The sequence below is a fragment of the Ailuropoda melanoleuca genome, chromosome 15, assembly GCF_002007445.2.
Source record: "Ailuropoda melanoleuca isolate Jingjing chromosome 15, ASM200744v2, whole genome shotgun sequence".
Lineage (NCBI taxonomy): Eukaryota > Metazoa > Chordata > Mammalia > Carnivora > Ursidae > Ailuropoda > Ailuropoda melanoleuca.
The window spans coordinates 22,267,961-22,282,674 of NC_048232.1; the positions used below are offsets into that span (position 1 = coordinate 22,267,961).

Below are 14,714 nucleotides of genomic sequence, written 5' to 3' on the forward strand. Positions count from 1 at the left end.
CATACACAAGTTCATAGCAGCACTAATCACAATAGCCAAAAGGGGGAAACAGTCCAAATGTCCATCAATGGATGAATGGATAAGCAAATTGTGGTATATACATGCAAGGGAGTATTATTCAGCCAGGAATGAATTACCAATACCTGCCACACACAGACAAAGCTCAGAAACATTACACTAAATGAAGAAGCCATCTGAAAAAGGTTATATAAAATATCCAGGATAGGTAAGTCCAAAGGGACAGAAAACAGGCTGGCGATGATCAGGGACTCTGGGGAGGGGAGAACAATGAATGACAGCTTAATGGATACAGGCTTCCTTTTGGAACAATGAAAATGTTTTGGAAGTACATACAGGTGGTAGGTGTTCATACTTGTCCTTTAATTCTGTACTAAATGCCATCAAATTGTTCACTTTCAAATGGTGAATCTGATATTCTATGAATTTCACCTCAATATAAGAAACAGTTTTTGAGATTGATCCACAAGGCTGTGTGTACCCCACTGCACGGATGTACCATAATTTGGTTATCTATTCATATGGTGATGAATACTTAGATTAAATCCAGTGTTTGCTGATTATGAATAAAGCAGCTATGAATATTCTTGTAAAAATATTTTTGCAGGCAAATGTTTCATTTATCTTTGGTAAATACCTATAAGTGCCCTTATCATTTTGTAAAAATAAGTGAAAAACATCAAAAACAGTTCTATCAGTCATAAAGTGCATAGGTATCAAAACTATTAACCACATCAAAGATGGAAATCAATTGCAAATATTAAAGCAATGGTGCTATATCCTTGCTGCTGAACAGACTTATGCCAATAAGACATGTTCCATTATGAAGATGGAGAAGCTAATTAAAGAACGAGTATGAAATGCTAATACTAGGTTAGCCAAACCTGCATCTGAAAGTTGAATTAGGATCTTCTCAGACTCTTTACCTTTCAAGGGAAAAGAACCCCCTTTCTTACACATTTCCAAGGATGAATTATGAGAGTAAAGAATTTTCTGAGAAGTCATGGTAGAAACCGGGAGGAAACCTTAGAGCCACATGGCTTGAGTTTGTAAGTCCAATACTGTCCCGTGCTAGTTACGTAAACACTTCATGCCTCCGCTTCCTCTTCTAAAAACTGGAGGTGATACTATCCACCTGAGAAGGTTGATGCAAAATCTCAAGACAGTGCTTGGCACATGATAAGTTAGCTGCCGCCACTGCCACCATGATACCACCACTACCACCAGCTCCGCCTCCTCTTCCTCCTTCTTCCACATCATCATCATCTCTACTTCCTAAAGTATCTTCAAGTTAATGTCAGACACCTGCGGATATTCCACTGAATGGTATTAAAAATTAACAAAAATACGGGGGCGCCTGGGTGGCGCAGTCGTTGGGCGTCTGCCTTCGGCTCAGGTCGTGATCCCGGCGTTCCGGGATCGAGCCCCACATCAGGCTCCTCCGCTATGAGCCTGCTTCTTCCTCTCCCACTCCCCTGCTGTGTTCCCTCTCTCACTGGCTGTCTCTCTGTCACATAAATAAAAATAAAATCTTAAAAAAAATAAAATAAAATAAAAATAAAAATTAACAAAAATACGTAACTAATTCATATATTTACCTATCTACCAGAGAAATTCAAATCGTTTGAACTGTCAATACAGTTGAAAATAGGTCCCCAGGGGTTTAGTTAATGCTCAAAGACATCAGAGAGACCCATGGAATTCACTATTGCTACAGTTTAGAAATAATGAAACACGCTTCTATTGCCCTACTCCACACTATAGACCATGGACCTACCCATAATAAGAATTTGCTCTTATGACAAATTTTCAGGTCCATTTTTTAGTGTTATATTATTCTGAGGGGATAGGTTTTCAGCCTATTAATGGAAATTAGTGGCATAAAATATACTCAATTTTCTCAGCTTTCCAGGATTTACCACTTCATTAAATGGAAGAATGTTTGATCTCTAAGCATAGCAGGTACTATGTAGCTGGCATAAAATGATGAACTGGCCCAATTAGATTTTGCTCTCAGGAATTTGGAAGTATTATGATGAGAGAGGAAGGAAGAAAGAAGATACAGTGAGGGCTGTACCTTATACAGATGCCGGCTCATGAGAAAATCAGGTATAATTAAAATTAACTATGAAAGTCATTTGGATCTTCCAGTAAATACCAGAGTTTGCTCTTTGGAAGATCAAAGCCAAGATTTTGTTGTTGTTACTCTCTGCATTTAGTAGCTTTCCAGGTCCCAATTCTGGTGCCTGTGGCTCCCCAGGTATCCTGTTGCTCTTGACATTGAATTTGGAGATGCCCTGTTGGTTTTTTAGAACTAACACATCTTTCCTGATGTGCTTTGCAGAAGTTTCTATTTCTTGCCACACTAAAGGAGCCTTGGTTAAAAAACCTGAACATAGGCTACAAGAGCTGCCCAGTCAGAAACGAATACAATCACAAAATACAAATTTACTATGAGAAAATTTATAATATTCCCAGTTACTTTTTTTCTACTATTAATGCTTAAATATAGATTTTAATCCCAAAGTAGAAATCCAACAGTTACTTAAATACCTAACAAAATGATAAACACATTTTAAAATACTGGAAATGTCCCTACAATTAAACTGAGACAGAATTTTTACTCAGGGAGTAAGCAGAAAAGAAATAATAGTAATTACAAACTTTCAATTATTTTTATTTTGATTATTTATGTATATCTTCTCCAGAGATTTAAGGGACAACAGGACAGCAGCAAGACAGCATTATCTACAAGCAATTATTATCACCAAAAAATATTTTTCTACTTTGATGGCCTTTTTCTTGTAAATATTTGCATCATATTTGCATCATAACACAGAAAACTAATCAACAAGAAAAAATTTTAAAACACAAGACAGTACACATTTATAGTATATAAGAAACAGAATGGGAAAGTTGGGTAAGGAGAATAATCAGAAAATTAAGCGGCAAAAGAGATACCACTAAATTGCCAGAAGGAAAGAACACTAAAACAAAACCTTTCAACTGTTTTCGCAGAATTTTGGCATTATAACAGGATCTCTTAGGAGTCTGAATAAAATTCTGGGAATTACTTCCTCTCCAGTGATTCTAGGCTTTGACTTAGATCATTACACTGGAGGCTGGGATTCTATTTCATTAAAACAAAATTTACATAAAAGGATTTCGTAATCTCACTATGCTCGAAAATAAGTTTTAAGAGAAAATGAAACTGTAAAATAAAAAACATAACATTCATTTGAATTAAAATAATAAACTAAATGTAGTTTGTCTCTAAATACGTTGCATTCTCAAAAGAAAATTTTTTCACATAAAATACGTTCTTATGGTTGATTGATGGATTGAGTTGAAATGGTTTATGAGTGCTGTAGCTTAGCAAAGTAGGCCTCTTGCGGACTAACCCGTGACCCCACTACCAACTGGGATGACAGGAGCAAACCTCGGTCCTGGGAGGCAAAGGAGGCAGAGCACTCAATGAACCTTCTGAGTCCACTGCTAACCAGGCATTCAGAATCGAGTAATAAGTGATGACTGCTCCCATAAGATGTTCAGGGCTTCTAAACTTAGGATATCTCTGACTTTTATACGAATTCTTTGTCCTTAAGTATCCGCAAATACAGAACAAACTTCTTTGTCTTAAGATTTTATTTATTTATTTATTTATTTATTTTCTCAAAGATTTTATTTATTTATTTGACAGAGATAGAGACAGCCAGCGAGAGAGGGAACACAAGCAGGGCGAGTGGGAGAGGAAGAAGCAGGCTCATAGCGGAGGAGCCTGATGTGGGGCTTGATCCCATAATGCCGGGATCACGCCCTGAGCCGAAGGCAGACGCTTAACCGCTGTGCCACCCAGGCACCCCTAAACATCTTTGTTTTTAACTTTCTCAAGGCAGAGAAATATCATAGAATTTTGTAACATACTAAATATACCCTATTTCATCCACTAATTCTTGACTTTATGTAAGTCAAACTATTTTTAAAAGACAGCATTATTCAATTATTTTTTTTAATTTTTATTTTTTTTTAAGATTTTATTTATTTGATAGAGAGACACACAGTGAGAGAGGGAACACAAGTAGGGAGAGAAGGAGAGGCAGGCTTCCAACTGAGCAGGGAGCCCAATGCAGGGCTCAATCCCAGGATCCTGGGATCATGACCTGAGCCGAAGGCAGACGCTTAATGACTGAGCCACCCAGGTGCCCCAGCGTTATTCATTTTAAAGATTTATTTATTTGAGAAAGACAGCACGCATGCCTGTGAGCAGGAGGAGGGGCAGAGGGAGAGGGAGAGAGAATCCTCAAGCAGACTCCCTGTTGAGCGTGGAGCCTGACGCAGGGCTCAATCTCACAACCCGGAGATAATGCGCTGAGCCGAAACCAAGAGTCCAACACTTAACCGACTGAGCCACCCAGGCGCCACAAAAGACAGCACTATTTTTAAACAAAAATAAACGAAGAAAAGGAAGTAAAGAAAAGTAAGATGGCAGAGTTAAATAGAGATGAACTTCAGGGTTCGACACCTGGGCTGGAAGTCCAGCTCTGTACCTTAGCAGTGTGATCTTGGGCAAGTCATTTCAGATCTTTCTCGGCCTGCGTTTCCTCATCTACAAAATGGGAATACTGTCTCACACCTCTCAGCATTATTATGAGTATGAAATATGACAATAACATATACTATGATGCCTGGCATGGATTAAATCTTCAACCAAACGATGAATATAATTTATCCTGTGCATTACAGGACGCTCTGCGGCCTCTCTGGCCTCTACCTTAGATGACAGTGGTACTGCCCCCACTACCACCAATCGCAACAACCAAAAATGTCTGCAGATACTGCCACGTGTCCCCGGGGAGCAAAGCTGTCCCCAGGCGAGAAGTCCTTTATTAAAAGAGACCAGACCTTGGGTTTTGAAATCACCTTACACGGAAGATACATTAAAAAACAGCCATCTGAAGGAATGGGACTAAGGATATTACTACTGTACTAATCTTTGTTTTCCATTATGAGGGCACATAAGGGAAATTTGTCTCAGGCTTCAGTGCAAACAGGATGATGTTTTCTTACGGGTAATGTGAATCCTTAACTAACCGTATTATCGGTTGTTCTCTGGCCACTAGAAAAGCTCAAAAGCAAGTTAATAACCCAGTATAGGATCTATAGCACATGTTTATGTGTAATAAATCTCCCAAAAGTCCATTTAATTCATTTTTTTCACCAGGAACTTTTTAATCCTACTACCATATGTTTATTTCTCCATGTGGACACAAACCCTTTTCTGAATGAGGTTAGGTAAACATTAATAAATAACATAGGTATTTAAACTGTAATATTCCCCCAGCAGATCACTCCTCTCCGAATATGCTTCTGTTAGACCTAGATCTAGTTTTCCCTCCAAGCATTTCAGTCTATTCTCTCTAGTCAAAGCAAATAACTAAACCCATTCACTCCAGTGAGCTATGTCAGATAAATAATCTCCATAAAGTTTTAGAACTGTGTCTCTCTACATTTATTAGAAGAAAATTTCTCCGAATGGAGAGCAGAAGAAGATGGGCATGATATTCTAGATGCTTCCCGGGCACCAGCACATCATTCTGCGAGATGACGGGAAGACAGAGGACCCTCATCCTCTTTTCTCTTGCTGATGCTGGTTTTGTAACTTTTTCCTTCCTTACTAACACCTGTTTCTAACCCGTGCCAAGTAACATTTGGAATTCATCCTGAACCCCAGTGTATGACAGATGGTGACACAAGACTGGCCCTTCTTGCACAACAGAGACAACTATGAAGGGTCCTTCCTACCTGGCCCTATACTCACAGATGACTTTGATAATGCCAAAAGAAACTGCTTTCCTCTCATTTAACCCTCAGCATAACCATCCTGAGACCTCAGATCAGATAGGGGCGTTACAAAGTTTCATCGACAGCTGAGTGGATGAACAGGCGAGCGGATAAAGAACCTGTGGTATATTCAAACAAGGGACAGCTACTCCGCAAAAAATAGAAAGAAGCACTGTTAGTACCTACACATACAATGTGGTGGAACCTCAAAATTACTATCCCAAGCAAAAGACAAAGAAGAGTACATACTGTATTATTCCATGTATAAGAAATTCTAAAAGAGACAAAACTGAGCTACAGTGATAGAAAGCAGATTAGTGACTGCTTAGGAACAGCAAAGGGGCACAAAGGAACTTTATGGGATAATGAAAAGGTTTCTCGTTTTTATTGAAGCATATAGTTAACATACAATGTTACATTAGTTTCAGGTGTAACACATAGTGATTCTATTAAAAGGTTCTTTCTGGTATCCTATCTTGATCGGGATGGTGGTTTCACAATTTATGTATTTATCGAAATGCACCTGAGGTATAATTATACACTTAAAATAGGTGCAAATTTGGTATTCTTATTAAAAATGTGTAACTTCCAACTAATGATGAGACAACACCAGACAAAGCCAAACTCATGGGCAATCTATGAAATCACTGACTGGTACTCTTCAGAAGTGTTAAGGCCATGAGATACAAGGATAGACTTGAGGCGTTGTCACAGAGTAGAGGAGACTGAAGGGGCAGGACAACTGAATGCAGCATGGAATCCTCCATCCCCTCGAGGAGAAAGACTGGTAAAAACCCAAATAAAGTCTGTAGTTTAGATAGCAGTATCGCACCAATGCTAATTTCTTAGTTTTGTTCACTGTGCCATGATGTAAGTTGTTGAACATGAGGGGGAGTCAAATGAAGAATATACGGAAACTGCTGTTCTGGCAACTTTCTTTTGGGCTCAAATTATCTAGAAATAAAAGTTTTTTAAATGAATGCATTTTATTGTATGTAAATTTTAGCTTATTAGAGTTCACATAAAATTAAAACAAAAATATGTGGACGTTATTAAGAAATATCCCTTATCCCCAGCCTGATTCTCTTTTTAAACTCATTAAACATAATGCTGAAATCAGGAGTAAGATTAACAACAGGAAGACCCAAAATACTCTACCTTTCAGTATTTCAGTTAGTAAATCTACTAGATAAAACACACAGCATTTCTTACCTAAAAGAATTACTAAATTTAGAAGATTATTAATGAAATAAAAATATCAGAATTAGCTTCCTCAGAATCATTCATGTTCCCCCACATAAATACTAATATATAATTAACAATAAAGTTATCACATGTTCAAATCATGATGAGACAATGGGATCCATAAAACTCTGAAGTGGACAGTAAAATTATTTCATTTCTATGACTCTCATATCTAAGAGTTATACAGTGGAAAACTGTATCATCTCATTTAATATTACTTAAAGAACAGAAAAACATTCAGAGAAAAAGTAAAACTTTTATAGCATACCTTCTCTGTTGCCATTTTCTTCATCCTACAAAATAAAAAAATATATCCATATATGAATACTTATTTATAAACTCTAGTGAGATCACAGCAAGGCTCAACTCAATTCATACCACCCTCCCCAAAGTGTGCCAATACCAATTTCAGAGGATGGAGCTTTCATACACAAGATAGGAGGGGAGGTTGACAGGAAGACAAGGAGGAGACAGGAATGATCTTGTGGGGGGGTTTTCAAGTTACTTTGTTTCTTACCTTATATGAAAATTGAATTGCAGACTCTGGGGGATAAACAATAAAATGCCTTAATGTAAAACCAAAGCCTTGAGATGTTCTTTTCAACATGACTGTTTTGGGACCTGGCCAAGAGAATGTTTCATCTTCGGACGGTGATATAGTTTCACTTTGTTCTTTTCCATCTTTACTTTTTGATACCTAAAATAAAAAGAAATTTAAAAGTTAACATATCTCAATATACTTTCTCACTTAAAAAAAATGATATGTAAAAATGTAGTAACCTGAGCGCAGATATAAACGGAAGGGAGAAAAAAGAATCATATTCTTTGTATTGTAACAAAGCATGCAGATCGTCAAAAACTTTTTTTTTTTCCTAGAAAGGGATGCTATGGGAGTTAATCAGAAGCAAGAAAGAGCTCTTGGAAATTGGAAATACAATGGCTAAAATTTAAAATGCAATAGGAGGAATGTGGCTAACACCATGAAACAGAAACTATGAAAGAACAGAAGACATGAAACTCATTACTAAGTAAGAACACTAAAACTTGCCAGAGTCCAACAGAAACAAAAGATAATTAGAAACTAATAGCTCAAGTTCTGAGCACAAATTCAGTATCCACATAGATAATCCTTCCACTATCCTGGCCACCCAGTATTTTGATCTCCTCTCCTCCACTCTTGGTTTTCATCTGTTCGTAACTGAAAACCTTCTCCACTTTCAAATCAAAGATCCCACTCTTCATTCTCTCTCATTCCTCAGCTCTTCTAAATCTGGAATCTGGGGCTGCCCCACCTCCTCCCTGTCCCTCACTACCCCACGTTCTCACTTCCTTCGTAAGCTAGCTTCAATTCGCTCCTTTGCCTTTCTCATACTTCCTCAAAGTCGCCTGACAAAACCTAATGCTGGATAAATAATTAACATTGCCTACCCTGGACCTGTACCCAGGCAGCCGAACATGAGTGGAGTTTAAAAAAAAAACAACAAAAAACTAAGCTGCTTTCACTCTCCATCAACCTCAAGGGAGACTTTCAGTGTTGTCTGTCAATAATAATACAGTCCTCTCCAGTCCATTCATGCTAGATGACTACTTCTTCCCTTCTCCCCCATCCTCACTTGTAACTAATGACCCTGCTTTCTATTACACTGAAAAAACAGGAGGCATGAGATGAGAACTTAATCACTTGCCATATCTACTCCCTACCCACCTACCACCTGCAGCGGGGTCCACGTTCTCCCACCTTCCTTCCCGTTACAATCCTGCTCCGATGGCTCATTCTTCTAGGGCCCCTACCTGTGTACTAGATCCCTCCTAATAGTCAAAGATGTGGTTCCCACAATTCTCCCCTCTCTTTCACATCACCTATCTTCTCCACTACAATCCTATCAGCGTACACACATTATGTGAATTCTTTAATTTTAAAACAATAACCACAAAATCGTGGAACCACATAGCCCTCTCCAGCTACCAGCATGTTTGTCTGCTGATCCTTTAGAGCAAAATTCCTTGAAAGTTGACTATGGTTGCTCTCTCCAATTCTTTTCCTGCCATTTTCTCTTGGATCCCCTTGTCTCCACAATTCCCTGATACTGCTCTGGTCAAGGTCACCAATGGCTTCCACACTGCTAAACCGAGCAATCCATTTTCTGTTCTTGTCTTATGTGACCTATCAATTGGCTCAATGATCACTCTGTTCTTCTTGAAAATTTTTCTCCACTTGACTTTCCATTCTGATTTTATTCCTAACTCACAGTCTACTTCTTCTGTCTTCCTTATTACTACTTCACCTGCTAAACTTCTGAACCTGGGAATACCCAGGGCTCAGTCCATGGACTTTTCTAGCTCTACTTTGTCTTTTGGTGATTTCATCCAGTCTCATGCTTTAAACTCCATTTATATACAGATGACTCCCAATTTTTATCTCTAGCCCAGATATCTCCCCAATCTAATAGATTAGTATCTCAAACTTACATCCGCATTGCTACTAAGATTTTGTATTAAATTACAACTCCAAGTTCATCTCAGCAGTTTTGAAATGTCACCTTTATCAAACAGCAAATACTGGAATGTGCTTAATTTAATTTTATTTTTTATTATGTTTCACTAGTGAACCTATCTATTCCTTTACAATGATTTGCTTCATGTGGAGGTGTTAAAACTTAAAAATGCTCTTGAAAGCAATTTTTGCATGATAAAAAATGTATTATACTACAAAGAAAATAAATGAGAGACTTCTAAATCCTGAATATTTTCATCACATAGTCAACATCTGGACTGTTACTAGTTAGCTATTCATTAATTTCATTTTCTCTTCTTTCTGAAAAGATAGCTAGATGGTAACATTCTCCAGCCAAACTTGCAGGGAGGGCAGCGGTGACCAAGTTCTACTCAATAGCATGTAAAGGAGAGTAGTATGCACTACACAAAAATCAACCGTATTTCTACATACTAACAATAAGCAAATGGTACCTGAAAAAATTTTTAAATATCGTTCAAATATGAAATACTTAAGGACAAATCTGACAAAAGATTTGCAAGGTCTATTTACTGAAACTCCAAAACACTGCTGAGAGATTAAAAGAATATCTAAATAAATGGAAAGATATACAATGTTCATGATTCAGAAGATTCACTATTGCTATAATGTCAACGCTCCCCAAATTGATCTAGAAACTCAATGAAATCGCAGTCAAAATCCCAGAAGTCAACAAGCGGTTTCTAAAATTCACTTTAAGATGAAAAGAATCCAAATAGCCAAAACAAATTTGAAAAAGAACAAAATTGGTATACTTGCAGTACAAGACTTTAAGACTTATACAGTTACCATAATCAAGACTGAAGCCATCTATGAAGACTGTGCATTTTAAACTAATCTGTCATAAATGCATTTTAGTTTATCCTTCCTTCTAGGAGTTTGGGATTCTGCTAGAAAGAGGGAGTAACAGCAAACGTCAGCACGGGAGAATCAAGCTGAGTCTCAGAGTGATCATATGATTAAAGTTTGCAGGATAAAGGTCATTATTCTGGACTGAATTACCCAAATAGATAAAAGATTGAAGTGGTGACTGGATCCACCTTTTGTGAATCAAATGAGGGAATCTTGTATACATGCACACAAGCCCTCCCCCTCAATTTATTCGGTAAATAAATACTGAGCACCTACTATGTATCCAACACTGTTCCACCCAGTGAGGATACAAGGGTAAATAAAATATACATAATTTGTATCTAAATTAAGCTTCTTATTTTGAGATAATTATAGATTCACATGCATTTGTAAGAAATAACACAGAAGAATCTCTTTAATCCTTACGCAATTTCCCTCAATAGTAACATCCTGGAAAACTATAGTATATATCACAACAGGGTAATGGCATGGATCATCCATTCATCTCACCCAGAGTCGTTTTACTCCTATCCTGTTTATGTTCAGTTCTACGCTGCAGTTTTATCACTAGTGCAGGTTTGTATATTCACTACAATATTCAAGAAATAGAAGAGTTCCATCACCATAGGATCTCTCCTGTGACCCTTTCATAATCGAATTCACCCTCTCCCTCCCCCCTCACCCAATCCCCGACCTTAGGCAACCACTACTCTGTTCCACATTTCTATCATTTTGTCGTTTCAAGGATGTTATATACGTGTAATGATATAGTCAGTAAACTTTGGGACTGCCTCTTTTCACTTGGCATAGCTCTCTGGAGATTCCGCCACGTTGCCGCACGTGTCAACAGCTCCTCCTTTTCGTTGCTGAGGAGTACTCCCTGGTATGGATGGCCACAGGTTGTTTTTAAAGGACATATCCGTTGTTTCTAGTTTGGGGCTACTATGAATAAANCGGCATAGCTCTCTGGAGATTCAGCCACGTTGCCGCACGTGTCAACAGCTCCTCCTTTTCGTTGCTGAGGAGTACTCCCTATGGTATGGATGGCCACAGGTTGTTTTTAAAGGACATATCCGTTGTTTCTAGTTTGGGGCTACTATGAATAAACAGGTTATAAACATTCATATACAGGTTTTGTGTGAACATAATTTCCATTTCTCTGCGACAAATGTCCAAGAGGCGCACCTGCTGGGTCCCAGGGTAACTGCACGTTTCGCTTAGTAAGAAACTGCTAAACTGTTTTCCAGAGTTAATATATGATTTTACATTCCCAGGATGTATGAGTGATCTAGTTTCTTTGCTTCCTCGATGGCATTTGGTACGGTCATTATTTTTTATTTTAGCCATTATTACAGGTGTGCAGTGATAGGTACTGTGATTAAAATCTGCATTTCCCCAACGGCTAGTAACGAACATCTTTTCATGTGTTGCCGTCTCATTATATAATTGAAAAGCACAAAAGACTCTTCAAGGCTTAAGATCAATAAACTCTTTCATGTTACACATGGGGAAACTGAGGCCCAGATTAGTTAAGTGATTTATCTGAGATTATTGCTGGCTAGTATCGGGCAAGAATTAAAATCATGGTTTCCCGAATCTGACGCTAGAATATCTCCTCTGTGTCATATTATTTTTCATCTCTTTTATTCTGTAGCCTGCGCACATTCTTCTCCCCAACAGCTCTTTGATCTAATTTACTGTATTTTTAAATTTCACTTTCCTGTAGTACTCCAACTTTAGTGCTTTNTTTCCTGTAGGACCAACTTTAGTGCTTTAAAAATTGTACATGTATTAATTTTATATTGAATGCATTATCATGATCTGGCCCTACACCTCCCAAATATTCAAGTTTTCTTTTCTTTTTCCTTTAAATATAGAGATAACCCTCTTGTATTATGATTTCATGCTTCAAGTTCTGAACTAAGCCTGCTATGTCTTGTTCTACTGAGTTCTTCACTAAAATGGTGAGGACGGGATGAAGAGAACAAGCAATTTCTTTTTTGGTCCCTACAAACTTTTTAAGATTGTTGAATGCAACACAGTTCTGTTTTCTGTTATTCTGTCTTCCCACAACGTGACACTGAATCCTCTCCAGCCTATTTTTCCCTACAGGCCAGAAGGGAAGGTTATACTTCTTTCCACATAGAAAGAGGAGATGAAAAGAAATACACATATGTGCCTTCTCCACTCTTTCTTCTACTTACCCACAGAGCCATTTGATCTGTTGCATTTTATAAGAAGGGCAAACCAAGGCACACGGTGAAGGACACAGCAGTTACAGATCCCTCCATGAAGAAGACCCCTAATCCATGCCCCTCTCCACACGTCTCACCTCCCCACCATGAGCACCCATTCATGTACCAACAGCATCAGATGCAAGGAATAAAACAGCGACTAGAATAATAGCAGTTAAATTCCTGTGGATTAAGAACTGTCATTTGATCCCCTGAAAGACTTCATAACAAGGTCACTTGATTGAATAAATAATAACTCAAGGTTAAAAGAAGCCAAAATAAAGGACAAAAACTAACTCCATAAAACCCAGATATAACCATTAGACAAAGCAACCTAAAGGAGTGAAACAAGGTGTAAGGGGGAAACAATCATGTATCAATGAAGGAAATTAAAACCTCACAGAAGAGAAGGCAAACCGGCACGAGGGAACTTTTTAGGATAATGGAAATGTTCTAAAAGTAGACGGTGATCAAAGTTTCACAGCTGTATAAATTTAGTACAATTGAAATGTACACTTACAATAGTAGGTGAGTTTTACAGTATGTAAATTATACTTCAATAAAGATATTTTTAAAAAGCTCAGGTAAAAAGTACAAAGTCTAAATGTTATCTTGGGCTGTCATGAAACTAAATACCAGAGTTATGAAAGAATGTACACACAATAAATACATAAACCCCCAGCTATCTTTTGTAACAACTTATACTTTAAGTAGAATAGAGATAGCTTCCTAGTATATTCCAGGAGTCATTCATGATAAAGCTTACAAAAGCATTCATACTGGGGCGCCTGGGTGGCTCAGTGGTTAAGCGTCTGCCTTCGGCTGGTGTGATCCCAGGGTCCTAGGATCGAGCCCCGCATCGGGCTCCCTGCTCTGCTCGGAAGCCTGCTTCTTCCTCTCCCACTCCCCTGCTTGTGTTCCCTCTCTCACCGGCTGTCTCTCCCTCTGTCAAATAAATAAATAAAATCTTTAAAAAAAAAAGCATTCATATTGTGTTCACTTTAAAATATTCTAATATTGACTCTACCATATACCTAAGATTATGAGCCCTCTCCTACTTCTTTGAAAATGTTTTATTTCATCTTATCACTGACAATGTTAGTAGTACCAGTTGTTTAAAGTAAGATTTTCTTCCTTATTTTAGGACCAGACATTTTAAAACTGAAGTAACGCCTTTTTAAGATGTCACTTGCTGAGAAAACACAACACAAGATTCGAATGTCTGTGCTCTTAGATTTTGCTTTCCTTTTACATATTTAAAGTGTTCTCGTAGTTACGACTGTCATCTGGCTTGATGTTTTTTTCTTTCCTTACTTAGGGAGATGTCATGTGCAGGGGGAACGAGCATGGCCTTGGAAGCCAGTCTACCTGCGTCCTTGATTCTTCAGCTGTGGGCCCTGGGCAAGTTCCCTAACATACCTGTGCCTCAGTGCCTCATCTTTACTATGAGGATAATAACAATAGTGCCTATTTCACATGCTTCTTATGAGATTAAATGAGTTAAAGTTTATAAAGTGTTTAAAACAGTACGTCACACATACTAAGCACTAGATAACTGTTTTTAAAAAAACCCACGGAGGTGATCAATAAGTAATGGCTTATTTCCAAAATGTACATGAAAACACTTTTCAGATACTCAGGAGAACAGCATATAAAACACAGTTTTGTCTGAAGGAAAAAACAAAATCTTGAATATTCATTAAACTTTCTACGAGAGGTTTACATACATCACAGCAAGTCTGATGGAGAAATGGGTTCACAGGGGTTGAGTAATCTGTCAAAAGCAAACAGCTAGTAAGTGACAGAGCTAGCCGACTCTTTCTGCTCTGTCATGAGCAGAAAGGAAACCACAATGATCATTTAGATATTGCTTTTATTTATGTATTTATTAACTTATGAATTAGAGCAAGAGAGACAAAGCAAACGGGAGGGGAAGAGGCAGAGGAGAGAGAATCACAAACAGGCTCCAATGCCCAACTTGGAGCTCAATC

At 38.0% G+C, this 14,714-nt stretch overlaps 1 protein-coding gene across 1 annotated transcript in view; it reads right to left on the reverse strand.

The window, feature by feature from the left end:
* The window catches only part of ARHGAP21 (Rho GTPase activating protein 21), a 138,014-nt gene that overhangs the window by 73,772 nt on the left and 49,528 nt on the right, over positions 1 to 14,714 (reverse strand). Inside the window, 2 exon segments of the mRNA XM_034644573.1 lie at positions 7,373 to 7,397; positions 7,622 to 7,801. Of these exon segments, the coding sequence (XP_034500464.1) occupies positions 7,373 to 7,397; positions 7,622 to 7,801 (205 nt within the window).